This window comes from Pezoporus wallicus, unplaced genomic scaffold, assembly GCF_028554395.1.
Source record: "Pezoporus wallicus isolate ANWC-B61680 ecotype Strahan unplaced genomic scaffold, APGP_CSIRO_Pwel_v1 contig_593, whole genome shotgun sequence".
NCBI classification, from domain to species: Eukaryota; Metazoa; Chordata; class Aves; order Psittaciformes; family Psittacidae; genus Pezoporus; species Pezoporus wallicus.
The window spans coordinates 850,362-868,181 of record NW_026642342.1 but is presented as its reverse complement, the minus strand read 5'-3'; the positions used below and the strand labels follow the sequence as shown (position 1 = coordinate 868,181).

Below are 17,820 nucleotides of genomic sequence, written 5' to 3'. Positions count from 1 at the left end.
AATTCATCTTTGTGTAACACGCAAATCCCTGAGGCTGACAGCCAGTCATTGAATTAGACTAGAAAAAAAGTACTTTGCCCTGCTGGGAAGCAGGGAAGGATAGTGGGGGAGGCCTTCTTTCAAGAAGCTGACTGATGGAATGGGCAAGACACTGGCAAAAATAGACTGGCAAGATGTGAAACTAACGAGAGAGTAGAAAAGTGATGAAGACACAATGGAAACAGAAACAGAAGGAGTTGGATGAACAAGCTCTAGATGAAATGAATGAGAAAAAGAGCAAGGCTATTCCATGCTGGAACTGAGAGCAAGGGAGAGAAAGGAGAATCAAAGAGTGCAAAAGCAAGTTGACAAATATGACTAAAGTAGCATAGAAGTTACACTGCAAGATACCCAGAGAGATCACCAAATCAGCAATAGAAAGTAAGACACAATTTTTGAACAACAGTCTTCAGAGGAAATGTGACAGGCAGAAATGCCAATGTTCAAGCCTAAATAAAAACAACACTGAGTAATAGCATTTGAGTCAAAATCAGCTCTAGCTTTGGAATATACAAAAGAGCTCAATATACTGCAGAAGCTACTGTTTAACTAGGTGAACAGTACAGACACAAACACCACCAAGTTTTCTTTCTGCATGCATAATTTAAAAGCAACAGCATAGAAAGTACACTACACTGAGTCACCACATGAATTATGGAGGGCAACAGGGAACTCAGGACATCCAACACAGCACGTACATGCTTCATAACATAGAGCAAGTTATTTTTGCATTCACCAGATACTTTTCTAAAGCTCTCAAGTATATGGCCAAGGAAACTCAGGCAGGTAACTCACAAAATGTACAGGTGCAACCATTTACATACAGATACTCAAATTTCTCAAGCCACAAGTGGACACATTCAAAGCAACTTGTTTCTTGCCTGGGTAGAAATAAAGGAGGAAGAGAAGTTGTGAAGAAGAGAGAAGGAGAGCTGCCTACCACTTTGCAGAGGAGGAACCTTGAGTCTGAGGAGCAACTTTCAGTTCCTCATTTTTCTCAAGTCACACTAGATGATTACTTAAAAAATGGCAGGTAGGAAAAGAATGGACTTTTCTCTAAAGAGGAGGCATGTGGCCTAACAAAGTCTTATATCAGGTGAAAGTGGCAGAGTTCATGCAGTTGTAATGATTTCTTCCAATTTGCTGGTTTCAGCCCCCACAAAATTTACCCTCACAAGAACCCTGTGGGATCAATTACTTTCGTGGAGGAATATGTTTCATTAATTTCACCTTATAAAATCTGTCTCCCTTTGGAACTTATGCACGCTCCAAATACACTGTATGAGATGGCACATTAGTAACAGCCAGTTGCACCAAGCCAGGAACAGATCACAGCTACAGCTTCCAAGCTGGTATTTCCCTGGGAACATGGCAACTCTCAGCATGCTAAACCAAATCCAAACTTACTGCCCAGGAAAAGTCCACTAATCAGGAACAGCTGGCAGGTATCCAGATGCAAGCCAGAGGTGCTCATTCACTTTTAGCCAGTTCTGTCTCCTTTATTCCCAATTTTTTCCCAGGTCCAGGAAATAGCATTTTCTTTGCAAACGCTCTTACAGAACTGTGCTAATAAGTGCACTATGAACTCAGAAAACACATTCACTTGCAGCTTGTCCCATCTGGAAGGGGACAGAAGCAACTATTGTATCCAAAACTAATTCCCAGTATTGACCTTCAGGACTGGAAAAAAAAAAAAGGCAGAGCCCTAAGCAGAGATGGAAAAAAAGTCAAGCAAAAGCTTTCTGGATCTTACTGCTTCCAGTCTGGAACAGTTTTTACAGATTCCTTCCTTCCTTCCCCACTTTGGGATTCCTACAGGTAGAGTTTAAGTTTCTGGCTTCTCCAGTTCTCTTTTTTGTAGGAGGCATCAGCTGCATCTACTTAGAAAGCATTCATGAAGGATTACAGCTTTGTAAGGGAATTAACACTCAACCTTTCAGCCCTCTTCAGACAGCATTCACATCCTTAATGACATGGAATTTTTCTTAATGCTCAAGAGGATTCCTCTAGTATCTCCCCTAATAAGGTTATTTCAGATTTCTTATTTACAACTTTACAACTTTATTAAGGACGAGCAACTACATAACTGTGTCAATTATTATTTCATGTGACTTCAATTCTATCAAGCTGAATCAATACACTGTAATAGGCAGATGAGAGGAGCCTGCCTATTTTCCGTGAGAGCTGTGGAGTCTGCTCATAGCCCTGTGCAAGGTGCCCTTCAGCAAAGCATTTTGGTTGCAAAGTTAACATTTGCATAAGGAATAATCTGTAAGGAATTAAGGGCAGAAGAGGAAGAAAAACAGCCCACTAAAACTGGAATACTCTTAATTCCTTTTCAGAAAAGGCAAGATAATCTACCTCAGTTCACTGATGTCATCCACCTTAGAAAAAATCCCCCAGTTAATTCCTGGGCAGCTGCTCTACCTTCCAGGCCTGCAGCTCCAGTGCATCTATGCTCTACCACCAAGACTCGACCTCTTGGAACAGCTTTTGAGGTCATTTTTAGAAAAGCACTGCTTATAATTCTGAGTTTCACAGAAGTACTTTGGGGGCTTGGGCAAGGCTGTATGTCTCCAGGGCCAAGAAGAGCTGGTTTAAGAATTTTACTTAAGGTCACAGTTAAAGCGGCACATCAATAACAGTTCGAACAAGGCCCTGTGTACTGCTCAGAGCTAAGACAGAGCAGTTTGACACCAGAGTTCAGAATTTTACTCTTTTTCAGTGAGCAACTACACAGCTCTGCAAGAGGAATACCCACACAAATAAAGATCTTTCTAGCTGAGAATGCTGTGGACACAGAGTGTTTTGGGGAAACACCATGTATGCATGCCATGTTGTGATTCTTCCCGGCAGGGCAATTAAATGCCATTCCCAGATAATCCAAGGAAGCAGACTTCAGGGCACACTACACACAGAGGCAAAAATCCAGTGCTCCCAGCTGCCTAACATGGGGGGAGTTTCTCTCCTGATCCCAAGCATGGCAAAGGTTCAGAACCCCTGAACATTCGAGCTAGGCACTCAAAGACATGGCCTCAGAGTAAGACGCAGTCATCACCACTTCTGACATCATCTTCCCAGCTGAATTCCAAGCAACATTCTTCCAAGGGCCAAGCTGTGCCTCAAAATAAAACCCAAAGAAAAACTCCTATGGGCATCCAGTCCAAGCCCTGAAGCAATAGTTTAATACAACACAGCTACAAACACACAACCTAACGTGACCTAGAGCAGTGAATTCCCAGAAATACAGATATAAAGGTTGATGTAAACAGAAATCACACCTGTGCCAGGGGAGGTTTAGATTGGATATTAGGAAAAATTTCCTCAAAGAGAGGGTAATCAGGTATTGGAACAGGTTGCCCGGGGCAGGGGTGGAGTCACCTTCCCTGGAAGCATTCAAAAACCATGTAGATGAAGCCCTTAGTGACATGGTTCAGTGGTGCTCTTGGCAGTCCTGGGTAATGGTTGGACTTGATGATCTTAAAGGTCTTTTCCAATCTAATTGATTTTATGATTCCATGAAATGTGTGATTTAAGCACAAGAATGAAGGGTTAAATGAATGGTGTGTCTTATTAACAAAGGAAACTGCCCAGCTGCAAAGCTGAGGACAGTGTCAAGCACTGAAAGCAGCAGACTGATAAGAGCCCAGCACAGACAAGATCTCAGTGGAAGACTCCATGTCCTAATGTGAAGAGGATGACAAGTTCGTAGAATATCATTTTTCTGTTAGCCCAACAGGAGAACAGATTATAACCATGTGTTTCAAACCTAGGTTCCAAACAAGGGAAAACAAAATGTGCAGTTATCTGATCTATGATTTATGGAAGCCTAAGTGAGAATAAGAGGCAAAATTACACTTTATAACAGCCAGTAATACCTCCCAGATGTGTTATCTTCACAGTGGTCTCTGTTTTGCCCCTCACCCCATTCTGGTAATTCTCAACATAACCCAGGAAAGCCTTGCTGTCAACCTCCCCACTTATTCATTCACAGCTTCTGTATAATATCCTGCCTACATTAGACATCAAACAAAGCCCAATAGGAAACTGCATCTAACACCCCAGTTCAAACTAGATGAAATAAGTTATTGAAGAGCCATTAAGTTTGCTCGACACTTTCTACCTTTGATAAAACCACATTTCATTTGATCATGCTTTCTATCCATTCCTTTAGAACATGTTTCACTGTCTCTAACTGTGATTTTTTCCAAAATCCAAAGTTGTGCATAATATTAAGATCAAACTAATAGGTTGTTAGAGCTGTGTGTTCACCTTGTGAAGCCTGTAAGACTTCTACATTTTTTCTTCTCATCTGTAATAGAAACCCTGAAGTCATTCAACACTTTCTCAACCTTTCAATCATTCTACTCTGCAATGCAGACAACTTTTTTAATTTGTTTCCTGCATTTCTCAAGGTTTGCTATTAAATCCCACCTCATCTTTTGTCTATTTTGCAAATTAACAAATCAAATCTGCTTGTGATCATTCAACCCGAGATCCCATTTTGAAATCAGCTCTTCTATAAAATGTTTGCTGCCGACAAACATCTCTAAAATAATACATTGCACTGTCAATCAAAATGGCCTGGTTGTGATTTCTTTCTCCAAAGCCTATAAACTTTGCCTCAAAACTCTCCATCCCATAGCCTTAGCTAAATAACTTGCAACAAATTTAGTTCCAAGTTCTGAGAAATTCATAGTGGCTTTGTTCCTAAAACTGCCGAGTTTCAGTTCAAAGCAATTGCAACATTTGAGATAATATTTTATTTGGTTTGCAGGTTACCTCAATTAACTTCTCACAGGTTTGTGCGTTCCCCCAAGTCTCCTTAGAGCATCAATCTCCGAGGTCTTTCTATCAGCTTTTCCAACTTATATCTCACCAACTTTCACTGAAATACTCTGAACTAGACAAGTAGCTAATCTGATCTTTAGTGACCTGGATATTGCTCTTCCCAAGAACTGAGTGGCACAGTAAAAGCTGCTTCTCTTCACAAACTCACCTGTAGAATTCTCTGCAGAATTGAAGGAAGAGCAATAAATGCAGCCATGTTGTTCAGCACTTGCATTGTCAAACTCTTCAAAGCTGAAACACCACACATAAAAGCCACCAGCAGTTCATTAGGATTCAAGGAGTAAAGAGAGATCTATCTTACAGATTAAGAGAGTTCCATTTCAGTTCAAGTTTTCTCATTTGAACACAACTTCCATCTTTTTATTTCTGCGTGTTTTGCACTAAGCACACACAGCTTTCTGCATCAGAAAGTATAATTAAAAGGTTTCGATATCACAATGCCTCTCCATTCTCGTCCCACACCCCACCTACAGTAAATATTTTGAGACTGACTTTGCAGCACTGCCATCCACTTTTCCTACTGCTACCAAAACCCAATTTGGATTCCTTGGCCATGTTATAGCCCCACAGACTCTAAAACTTCCTAGAATTGATCTTTGCATGAATCTTGTTCTTCGAATCCCAAAATTCCCCAAAGAGCCAGTACTCAGATATGCATGGACCCAGCAATTCAGCTTCTTTGTGGGGATAATTAGCTAGTTAGAGCAGCTTGAGAAGTATATACACTAGGAACAAAAACAAAATAGTTATGCAGGATCCAAGTGTATTATCCCCTCATCATTTCTCAGTCACTTCAGATGATTACTTTTCTGCAGGCATTAGCTCCCCAAAATAGATAATCTAGGGGACATTCTGAATTTAGAGGAAAAGATAAGTTGAGGAAAAAGGAGTGCTTTTTGGGGGGATTACTGATCTCTGCAAGATCAGGGTTCCAGATATAGCTAACCATCACTGCAAGGTAATAATGATGCAAAGAGGACAGACAACATGATAACCACCACACTTCCTTATAATAGGCTGTGACCCTTAACCACACACAGCTACAATCAGTAGAAAGCATAATGCTGGAATGGACCAAAAGACATTATTCTGTGTCAAGACCACACTATCTAAGCTCATTTTTAACTAGTCTTAAGCTTTCCATAAAAGGAGGCTTTTCAAGGTATGCTGCTGACACCCACAACAGATTTAGGGCACTAGAACTGGAGCAGAGAATTTAGCTAGTGTATTCCAGTTTCACTGGTTTTATATACAATAGACAGGTACAGGGATAGGCATACAAAAAGGCTGGGCATGGAACATGACAGTTTATTAAGTCAGAAGCTCATAAAGTGTAGACTGCAACCTACTTAAAACCTAGAAAGCCTTTGTATGTGCTGTGCACCTTGGCTTTTTCAAAGAGACCATCTTCAGTGGAACCAACTTAGAGAATTTTATGGTAGGGTCCATTTTTCACTCAACAGAAAAGCCCAAAACCAACCAAACAAGAAGTACCTCACAGACAGCTGCAGCCTACCAAGCACCCAGCCTGAGCTCAGCCCTACAGTCACTGCAGTTGGGATCTGCTGCGAAACCAGAAAGTTAAGGAACTGAGTAACAAATCTGCTTTTCTTCTATTCAGTCAGTAGAGGATAACAGACTGTACACACATTTTCATTAATATTTGGAGTCACAAAAGCCAAAATACTTACATTCGGAGTAACGACACTGTGAAGAACCAGACAATTTCTGTGGGGACATCATAGCCTCTAGCAGGGGAAACCAGAGGGCCTGAAATAATTGAGTGCAAGGAAAAAACCATTAAGAACACAGCAGTACTAAAAATGAACTGTGAGCAATGTCCAATCCATTTCCAAAGACTCAGTTACACATTCTGAAGAACACAACTACATTTCCCATGTTTGAAATGGAACAGAACTGAAGCATGTTAACATAACCTCAGAGCAAAGCACTTTGGGATCTGCTTTCAGTCTAGACTGCTCATCTTAGACCAAGATAGTGTTTGATGGAGGCCTACGCACAGAAGACCTTTGACTCCTGTTTCTCCCTCTTCTCCATCCTCATCTGTTTCTTACTCGAACTGTGACAACAATCTTCTTTTACTTCATTCAGTCCCCAACTACTTCTCCATGTGAGATGCAAACTCTCTGCTGTAGACACTGCTTACAGAAGAGGAAGCACAGTAAAGGGATCCCAGCTGGAAAGGGGTATCTAAATTCTGCAGGCAGTATACAGGAGTTGTGAAAACTCACATAAACTTGTAGTGGGGAAGCCGGTCCTTCATATGGTGACCAGAGTCAAATCTTATTTGGGCATCAACATTCCAGCAGGTGGAACAGGATCCAGAGTGAGAGCAAATTCTAACTCAAATCTATCCAACTAGGCAGGTGGGCTATAAGGATGCTGGGTGTGCACACAGACACCTCTTCAGTAAAACACAGCAGCTATCTGTATCACAATAAAATAATTTAAAAGAAGAAACTGAGTGGGTCACCTCATACACTGGACAGAATCCTTGATTTCCAGACATGTCACCTCTTCAGACCCAGTAATAATATTCTCAGTTTTGAGTTCAGCTACGTAAGTTATGCATAACCTTAGGAGTCACTGCCTTCTGTCACTAACGCTGGTAAAATGGAAACGCAACCACAGTACAAGGAAACAGGCAGACCCAGCTCTCTCTGTAGGAGCTCAAGCAAGCTCTATTGTCTCCACCCCTGAAAGAGCAGGCTGACATTACGTTCAGTATTTTTGAACATATTCGAAACAGCAGTATTCTGCAGTCACGGTGACAGCAGGATCAGCTTTGTGCCATCATGAAGTTGGCTCAAAGCTTATTATGCCTTCCTTAGTGTCTGATTGACATTCAAGCCAGAATTTCAACTAGAGCTAAAAAGGGGAAAGGATGTTGTCTCATCTGTGTGTCATCAGTGTTCACTGCTGACATGCACTTTATTTTGTGCTTCACCCTTACAAATGAGGATTTCTCTCTTGTGGGTCTAAAATCTGCAGCACTGCAAGAACACCACAAGGCAGAGGAAAACAATGACTGCTTGAGATATACCAGTATTTAATAGACAGGGAAAGAAATAAGTACATGAAGAAAAAGGTTTAGGAGATGCAGAGGACTTTATTGATTTTAGTGATGCATTTTTTTTATTACCTTACCTCTCGCTGTTGCTGGTCTAAATTGTGTGAATTTCTCTGGCAAAGGGCAATTGTTTTCATTAAGGTATCTTCAATGTTTTCTAGCAAGGTGAGTTCAGCTGAGCCTAAGTTTTGGGGGGTAAAAAGAAATTGCAATTATAAACGCTGTTAAATATGTTAATTCCCAATCACTCTGCAAAATAAAATCATGCTGTTTATCTAAAGTCTGTTCACTACAGTGAGCAACTAAATTATAAAGACAGGTCCTGATTTTTAGCACTTTCCTGAGTAGCACAATAAATTTGCATTTCATGTAATCAAACAAGGAAGATCTTAGCTGTGGTTTAGGATACCAACAACAAATATGGAAACTGCATTTAATTAATTGTCCATGAGTCCATGGGCTAGTGAACAGCACACCTGTGCATATGCTTACTTTCTGTCAGCAGAACATTCTTATTTCTCTGAGAAGTTTGCTTCAAAAAAAGCAACTTCCAGATGTCTCTCATCACTGTTCATATATAATGCCTGCTATAGCTCAGTAATGAGTTTGAATGGATTCTAACATAGGAAATATGTCTGGTAAGCCAGTAAGAGTACCAGTCACAATCAAAAAAGCTAAGAGGGCAGCTGACCACACACACACAAAAAAAACCCCATCCATCACAGCTTGTTCTAGATCTCCAGCAAGATCAGAGCAAGTGTAAGGAAGTGGCATCAGAATAACTACCAGAGCCATGTGAATATAAATTTAAGCAAATGTCGCTGCAGTAAGTAGACACCTGAGCCAGGATCTCATTATGCCAGGTGTCAGACATATGCACTTTACATTTTTGTATTTATCTCTAAAAGAAAATGGAATTTAACTTGATAACTCTTACTTTCATCATCTTGTGTAAGCATCAGCAACTTGCTCTGCAATCGCTGAAACAAAAGAGAGAACTCGGAACAGTAAACTTGCAGAATCTTGACAGAAGCATTTTTACAAGATGTGGTTACAAAGGCTCACCCTCATTTTCTTCCCCAGTATGACTAAACATAGCATAAATGTCTTTCCAAATATGGAAAGGAAAACAGGAGCTGAAAGATGATTTTTTTGATTACCAAATTTCAGCATATGTTATGTCCTAGATGTTTAAAGATGTGCCAGAAAACGATATTGTTCTGCTGAGTCTGCAGACAACTCCTATTGTTATTTGACAAAAGGCAAATGCTTCCACGGATTCCAGTGGGAAATAAATTAAGAAGCAATGACAACATCAAGCCATCATGCTGCTGGCATGTCATGCCATGCTGGTATGTCTAGAGTGCCACGTTCAGGATATCAGTGTACTGTACCTCAAGCATAACCAAAAAGGCACCATGGATATCTCCTTTCTTCTCCAGTAAATATGAAGAAGCTTCATGGAGCTGATGTTTCTGGGTTATCTGAGTTAAAAGGGAAAAAAACCAACCAAACAAAAAAGGTAAATGTTTGTCTTGGGAAGCCTGCCAGTGTTTGTTTACTCCACAAGACAGTGACAACCAGATGGCCAGAAAGGAATGTCTTCCCATGTGTTCACAGGCACCTTACCCAGCCAGAGCAGCATGCCTACTTCCCATCATTACCGGCTCTGCTGGGTTTATTTCTCAACCTGCACTATTGCTACCATCAGCATTAAAATCTTTAAATAAAAATCTGTAAATCAAAATCAAGGACAGATTATCATCAAGATTTTCATAAAGGAAGGAAACGGTTGCTCTCCCAGCGCTAGTCAGATTTTGGTAGTTTTACTTTCCAAAAAACCCAGGCCCATGATTTCATACCTTCAATATATCAACCAACATTAACACACCCAGCCTATATTCTGCAGTTACTTAGTAGCTTCAGAGCACTAATGGCCTTTTGCTTATTAGCCCGAAGACTAAACTCAGAAACAGTACATTAATTATAGCTAACCATGCTGCAGGAGAGCAGTTCAGCAGCTTGAAGGGACAAACAGCATTAGAAACGGAGTGGAAGAGTATCCAGGAGCTAAGCCACAAAGTAGGCTAAAGTACTTTTACAGTTCTGATTCAACTGTAAAACAGCTGATATGAATGCTTCCCCTAGCCCTTGTCCTTATACTTGTCTTTCCTACCTGGGTGGTTTCTTCCAATCTGCAGTATTCCAGAACTTTAAGTGTCTCCAAAACCTGGCCTGGGCTGTACTGACACAACAGCTCAATGAACTGCTCAGTGATGCTGGGTGATAAGTGTATCAGTTCTTGGTTAATACCTTCTCTGTAATAGAAAAGCCACAGGAGACTGAAGTCAAATTCCAGCTCAGAAATTTGGCTGGAAAGAGTAATTTCTTATTCAATCATGTGTTGTCTTTTTCTCCCTAACACAGATGCAAAAAATCTGTGGTTTTAAGAGAAAAATTACACTTTTCCACTAGTTACTGGTGCTGGAGGTCTGTTAGCAGGTATTTCAGTTGTTTACAGCATATTCTATTGATGCTTCAGTATAAATTAGACAATCAAAGACCCCTTATAAGAAAGATATCAGCACAGACACATCTTCAGCAATTCTATTGGAAAGGGGTGCAAAGAACTCACCTAAATTCTTCCGGCACCTAGTATTCATGACTTGATGAGCAAACTGATCTTTCCCTTAATCATTTCACTCAAGAAATGCAGAGGAGAGAGAATGGAAAGAAACCTGGACATTCATAATGTTAAAAACTAAGCAACAGTCTTGAGACTTGCAGGTCCTGCAACATGACTATGGTCATCTTCAACATAACCATGCCAACCATCTCCCCTGCCAGAATCTACATGCTCTTTCCTAAAAGGAAGAGATAACCACTGGTTTCTCACAAAACCTAGCACAAGTGACCCTTGCAAGTGTTCCGGAGAGCTAGTCAGTGAGAAGAGCCATCGTAACAGAACCTAGAAGTTTAGCTATCTGTTAGTACACTTATAGACCCAGAACACTGTGTTGCTAAGGAAGCTAATATGGGTGGTGAAATACACAAACATACACTGCAAACAGATATGCTTCACTGTGTTGTTTTTTTAGAGTTAAAAAACGGTAAGAGTTTAAAATGGAAATGTAGCAAAAGCTGTGAATAATGAGCTAAGCAATACCACATTCCTCATTTTCTGTGGTTGCTTGTAAGATACAAACATGTGGACATTTGGTTTTAATTTCCCCAGGCAATTCCTGTTAACCCTGTTTCCTCCCTTCCCCCTCCTTTAAAATAAATCTCTAGCTAAATTAAATGGGCCAAATTAATCCCTAATGCAATTCCACCAACCAGGATAGTTACACTAGTATGATGAGTCTTGTCCACATATGATCAAGCAATCATTCATTTGTGGTTGAGACATTAAAAGCTCATTTACTGCTCTAAGAATTTTGTTCAAAAAAAGCATATAAGCACTTCAATTGACTTGAGAGACAGATGTTTTCCGGAGAATCTCATCACTGTCTTATGTATAGATATACTGAAAACTATACGTTTATGTGCAGATTAGGTCATGCATAGCAAGATTTCTCCCTCCTTCCATATCTCTCCCAGGATACAGTTCTGCTCATTTCGATAGGTCTTAGAAGCTGGCAATCTCAAAGCACTGAAAACAGACCACAGGACCTGAAGTGTTATAAGAAACCCTGCAACACTCCAGCAGTGTAGCATCTCTACAAAACACTTATTAGCAACATAGTTTAATAAATTAAACCTTGGGCTTCCAGACCTTCCAATCTATGGTGAGTCACTGCCACATGTGAATCCAAAATATTTAGTAGTATTTTGTTCATTTTTCTGTACAACTGTCCAACTTATCTGTTGCTTATTGAGTATTCTGACATCTACAACCCAGTCAGTATGTGGTTTACCTCCATTACTTGCGGTGCTGAACACAGAATCACAAAATGGTTTGGGTCAGAAGGAACTTTAAAGTTCTAACCCCTCTGCCATGGGAAGAGGCACCTTTCACTAGACCAGGTTGCTCAAAGTCCCATCCAGCCTGGTCTTACCATATCTTACTGCAGTGCAGAGAATTAGTTGATTTTGGAACTCAGAGGGAAAAAGGAACTTTCCTAAGACACATATGGCCCAACAAGCCAAGCCACGTCGCCTCATGCACCTTACTGAACATCAGTCTTTGGGGGGAAAGTGGAGATCTTTCAAAAGATCAGATACAGAAAACTGCTTCCTATTGCTGGCTTGAACGTGCATGTGTTGCTTTTGATTAGAAAATAACTACAGGAGAAATGACTATATTTAGCTCTAAATGTGGTAGAGTTAAATTAGATACATTTATTGCTCAGAGATTATGGAAGCCACTCCATGCATAAAATTAAAATCCAGGTTAATTACTACCTTCACTGGGTCTCACTTGCTGCAAGTGCTATCATAGCATAAACAAAGCCCTACTTTACATGCAGTTAAGGGATCATTTCTGCTTAACTATTCAAATATTAAAAATTATTCCGTTACTAAGTCATCCCATTTCTCTTCTCTAAAACCCAACCAAGATATTTACTTGGCAAAATTCTAATTTTATTTTGACTTGTAAGAAAACAGGTATGGAAGTTAACACCTTCCATACAAACATGGTGTGAAACTCAAAAAATAACAAAATAATGTGTCCTTTTTTAAAATTTACATCCTAGCAAAATCCCAAAAGTGGTTAATTCCAGGTTCTGGATTCCAAAGCACCCTTTTTATTTCAATTCAACAAGAACTGAAACATTGACATTTGAATTTAGATAGTATTACCTTTTCCTGCCATTAATCTTCCTCATAAAGCACAATTAATTTGTAGCTAACTGACAAAACAAGACCTCTCCTTCAGCTGCATTAACAATTGCTTGAAAGCAATTGGTGCTGTACAGATATAAATGTCTTACAAAATACACAAATAAAATCAAGGTCTTGTAGCATCTGAAACTGATTCAACAGAAAGAGAACACTCAGTGCTGAAATATTGAAAAGAACAGGAGCAGATGGAGCAAGCACGTAGTTGAAGAGAAGTTTGCAGTGAAATATGGCAGCAAGTCTGAAATAAGATAAAAATGAAAAATGCCAATAGACCAAAATGCTTTTCTATTTATGCTAAACTTGGGTCCCTTGGTCAAGTAATCAAATAGGTGGGTTGAGAACAGAAACTGCCATTTCTGAGAAAAGAAATGGCAGTTTCAGTCACAGGGTAACCATTTCACAGCCTTCCCAAAGAAGCTGTTACAGTAATGCCCAAACTCCCACCAGCATGGGGGACGTGTCACATTGCATGTACTGGAACCCACACCACTCCCCAGTTAGGAAGCCAGCAAGGGCTCTGCTAAAGGTTACTCCCCAGAACACTTATTTCTGGGCTACCCTACTTGACTTGGGGCAGTTAGAAGAACAAGTCACATTTTCTAAGCCCTTATCTTGGCTGTAGGCTGTCTACTGATATACCATTTCAAAAGAATTTATTTTAACCCATGTTTTCAAGCTGTAGTTTGGAAGTGGTCCAATTTTCTTACATACCTTGGATCAAGGAGACTCCTCAGAAACTGGAAGAGTAAGAACTGGTCCTGTAAAACAGGAGGAGACAGAGTATTACTATTTTCAGTAATGTGCTATAAACCAGTGATTCCTGAATTATACCCATTGAAGAAGATACTGTTCACAGCTGGTGCCTGCTGAACAAGTTGGTTTAGGCATATGTCTTGTGTAAATACTCAGAGGATAAGTTTGCTGACAACAGCTCTCTTGGATCTTTGAGTACAAGTCATTACTGAACTCCAAACTAAAAACCGCATCAAGTGATGCAACCAGAAACCCAGAGGTCATACATTTTTTATGGCCACAACTCTACAAACAGGCCAAATAATTTAAATTTAGCAATTCCTGCAGCTGAGTAGTTATCCAGCTATTTTTCTTCTGTTTATGACATAGCAACAACTTACTATTACTCTTAGCAATCATTCCCTTCAAGAATGGCATCCCCACTGTGGAGAAGCACCAGTATCAATCAATGAAGTCGAACACTTTACCTGAAGTTTTGCAATGATGCTCTCAATCTGCTCACTGAAGTGAATGGCTACCAAATCAGCTGCTTTACATGGGCTCAGCAACAGTAATTCCTTCAGAGAATCACAACAAAAATAATAACTTTTAATTTCATAGGCAGTGTAATTATGCAGTATTGCTGAGTCCATTCATACTGTAACTGCACCTTTGCCTACATGAAAGCTATAAAATTATGAATACCATCACACAAAAAGTGATTTTGAAAAACAAAACAACACATAGAAGGAAGGGTAGTTTTCAAGGCATTTTTGAAAGTCATGATTTTACTACGTGACAGGCCTGCTAAGAATGCAAAACTCTTCACACCAATGAGACCACATCTTAGTCCTCAGGCAAGGAAATCACCAGATTATCTGACAACTGCCTTTCACCCCTGCCAATAAGACATTCCTAGTGTCAACTAAGAGCCAGCAGTAGAGAGGAAACAGAACCCTCAGTTGACCGTGTTGTATGAACTCAGCATGAGTCGGGCTTCTCAGTTAGCATATGTAGAGCTTCAGTTAGCATAAGTAGAGCTTCTCTGTAAGTGGAAAAATACTAGGCCAGAGGGGAGGTTAGCAAGAGATAACTGTGGAGGAAATGAAATCGCAACGTTAGTGATGAAATTACAATGTTAGCGATGTTAAGAACAGATGTTAAGGACAAAAGACAGGATGTAAAACTGCAGTGTATGGATGTTGAGGCTAGTGCTAAACATAGGTAACTGTTGTAACTTGTATTAAGCAACTTTGTGTAAAGCCCAATCAGAAGCTTGTTGGCAAGGCATGTTAACCAATCAGCGTATAATCAATGTGTGGATTTGTGTATAAAAGATCAATTGCTTGATCACATTGATCGTCTCTGCGCTGTCCACGACTCCCGCGTCTACAGACCCTAGGGCATTTTTCAGTCAAATGGAAACAGTGCTTAACTGGCTTGAACTGAACAGAACCAGAAGTTTATAAGCAGGTTTCCTGTAACTGTTAACTTCAATTGATACCTGTCCAGATGTAACAAAAAAAAACAAACAACAAAAACCCCACTAAACAATTTATTGTCACAAAAGGAAAAAAAAAAATCTTTTTAGATGCCTGTGGGTTTGCCTCCTGTCATACTTGATCTAAAAGGCTTCATAACATACATGTTTACAAAACCCAGAACATGCAATTTTTGCTCATAATGCTTCCAAATGCATCCGTATTTCCAAATATATGAGAACCAACTGCTTCAAACCAACATTGGCTACCTAGTAACCATTTCCAAAAGCCCCTGCTTACACCTACAGAGGGGAAAACATTGCTTTACTGAACAAAACCAACTGTCACAGTGGTAAAGAAAGAAGCATACATCTGGAATTAAAAAAAAAACAATCTGAAAAAGTTACTTAGCACTAACGTGGTCTCCAGGCAGCTGTAGCAGCCACCAAATTCAGCCAATGTTAGGAAGAGACCAGGGTGAAGGGAAGAAAGCAAGCAACAAGGAAGAGTGTGACTACTCCACAAGCTCTTTAAGGAAGACCTATCATAGAAAATGTTTTTTGTGAGGTTTTCAAACCAAAATTTGTCTACTGTATTGTATATTAAACAGCTCTGTGGTGTCTGACCCCCACAGCTTTACTGGCTGAGCCACCACAGCTCTTAGTTGCTTCCCCAGCATTCAGAAGCACAACTCTTTCATCTCACAAGCCAGGGCAAAGGACCCAGAAGATCTTACCCACATCAGTTCAGAGGAATGCAGAAAGGATGTAGTGTGACTGCCCTAATTTGCTTCTCACTCTGGATAAACCCTCTCTGGGAGGCTGGACTGCTGAAGATAGGACTGACTGGCTGGAGGGAGATGACCCAGCCTCCCTGTAAGTGACTGCATCTCTTGAATCACTCTAACCTTCACAACCTGCCCCAGAGCTTGGGTTTTCATCCTCTCCCAGGCTTGGACAACTTGCAAACATGGTGGTAGAGGCAGACAGCCCTTAAAGGAAACAGGACTGACACAAGGCATGTAGGTCTGAGGACAGGAAGTGACCACCACAAACAGCACTATGATTGAAGAGAAGCCTTAGGCTTTATTTTCAAGATAAACATCAAGAGACAACAACTATGCAGGATGACAGAGAAAAGAAGTGGCACTGATCACAAACCCCACTTTCTGTCATACAGTCATCAAGGAAGCCTCTGTAGTTTCAACTAAAGAGTTCAGTTTGCTGCTTTCATACCTCAGCAGATGAAAGGTCAGTTGTTCCAAGACCTGAAATCACACCACTGCCCTAGTAAAATCTTATTTATTATTTTAAGTCTTCTGAATGTCTGAGAGCATGATTAATAAAACGGAAAATAACGAAAGCCCATAGCAGCCAATAAGCTGCTAAACCACATGAAATTGTATATACTATTCACCAATCCTGGGAAACAGAAGATGCCAAAAGGAAAGAGGGAGTTGATCTTAGTGACAAAAACCAAGAAAGGTGACCAGCAGCTTTTTGGAGGAAACTGCAAAAAGCATAGGTAAAAGCACCTGGATGTTATCAAAATGGCTGATGGAACAGTGAAGGAAACCCTGTTTTTAAAGACAGTGACTTCAGAAAAGTACCAGCTCTGACAAGTTGGGCACTGGGCACTTTTGACACTGTATAATAATCAGAAGTAGCTCCAGACAGAGAAAACAAACAACTATCAGAAGCTTAGCAAAACTGGTACAACACAATGAGAAACATCAGGAAGGGCAACCCAGGACATTTTTTATTTGTGCTGAGACATCCAAACATGGAACAGCAATTGTAAAGGCCTCAGACTGAAGAGCAAGGAGACCTACCTGCAATTTGACAGACACAAAATAAAGCTTACAGAGGGAGGGTGACTCACTCATAATGCCAAACAATTTGGGTTGTATATACCAGCACAAGCAGAGACAAAAGATGCAGTAGGACAACAAAGCAGACACAGGAAGCAGCACAGCAGACAGCAGTATGCTCAACTTGGAAAGCCCAGCATGGAACCACAGTTGCTCTGATTAGGTAGTAACAAGCCAGGCCAGCTCAGTCACAGCGCAACCATCATGCCAACAATTAGCACAGGCTCTGAAAGTGCATCTGGAGAGTGGGTGTGAGCTCACTGAACTGCACACCATACAGCTGGATTCACAGGATTTCTTTGTTTATTGTTTTTTAGTCATTTTCCCTCTTGGCCCATTTTCCTCATTAGACACGCATTAGTGGGGATGCTGGCAGAGATCAAAAGTATTCTGTATCTTCCAAATGTGCCCAGTACTTTCTTTGTTCACCTCACAGGATACAGACTTCCGTGGCCCTTTTCTGCTAAGTAGCTGAGAAAGTGCATGACTGCTTGTTTTATAGACAGAGGTTCCTGGCTTATCTCCACATAAACCTTCAGGGGACTGACACTACTTTACAGGAACTAGAGATATTACGAATTTTCCATGTCTACTGACTGGACAATTGTTTCAGACACATCTCCATTCCCTGAAGGAAAGAGATCTTAAAGACATAGGGAAAATTACTAGCTAAAGAAGTCTAGCAACAGTGTGTGCCTTACAGTAGAAGTCACGTCTTCAAACAAGTTAGAAGTGCCAGGGTACCAAGGTTGAATGTTATTATCATTGTAACATAAGGAACTGGATACCACAGACCATGAGGTCAACAATGTCAGTGTCCTGTCCTTGCTGCTGCTCCATGCTCAGGAGATGCTAATGCATCCCTTCCCTGCTATACAGCACTCACTAACCATCATCCCCTGATAAAGTCC

The 17,820-nt window shown here is 40.5% G+C and overlaps 1 protein-coding gene across 2 annotated transcripts in view; it reads right to left on the bottom strand.

Moving 5' to 3' along the window:
- The window catches only part of VPS8 (VPS8 subunit of CORVET complex), a 74,246-nt gene that overhangs the window by 15,857 nt on the left and 40,569 nt on the right, over positions 1 to 17,820 (bottom strand). For both annotated transcript variants that reach the window (XM_057429315.1, XM_057429316.1), the window contains 8 exons: positions 14,047 to 14,136; positions 13,538 to 13,584; positions 10,158 to 10,299; positions 9,376 to 9,465; positions 8,919 to 8,961; positions 8,059 to 8,162; positions 6,582 to 6,660; positions 5,039 to 5,121 (listed from right to left, as the gene is read on the bottom strand). In XM_057429315.1, the coding sequence (XP_057285298.1) occupies positions 5,039 to 5,121; positions 6,582 to 6,660; positions 8,059 to 8,162; positions 8,919 to 8,961; positions 9,376 to 9,465; positions 10,158 to 10,299; positions 13,538 to 13,584; positions 14,047 to 14,136 (678 nt within the window). The remainder of the gene's footprint in view (positions 1 to 5,038; positions 5,122 to 6,581; positions 6,661 to 8,058; positions 8,163 to 8,918; positions 8,962 to 9,375; positions 9,466 to 10,157; positions 10,300 to 13,537; positions 13,585 to 14,046; positions 14,137 to 17,820) is intronic.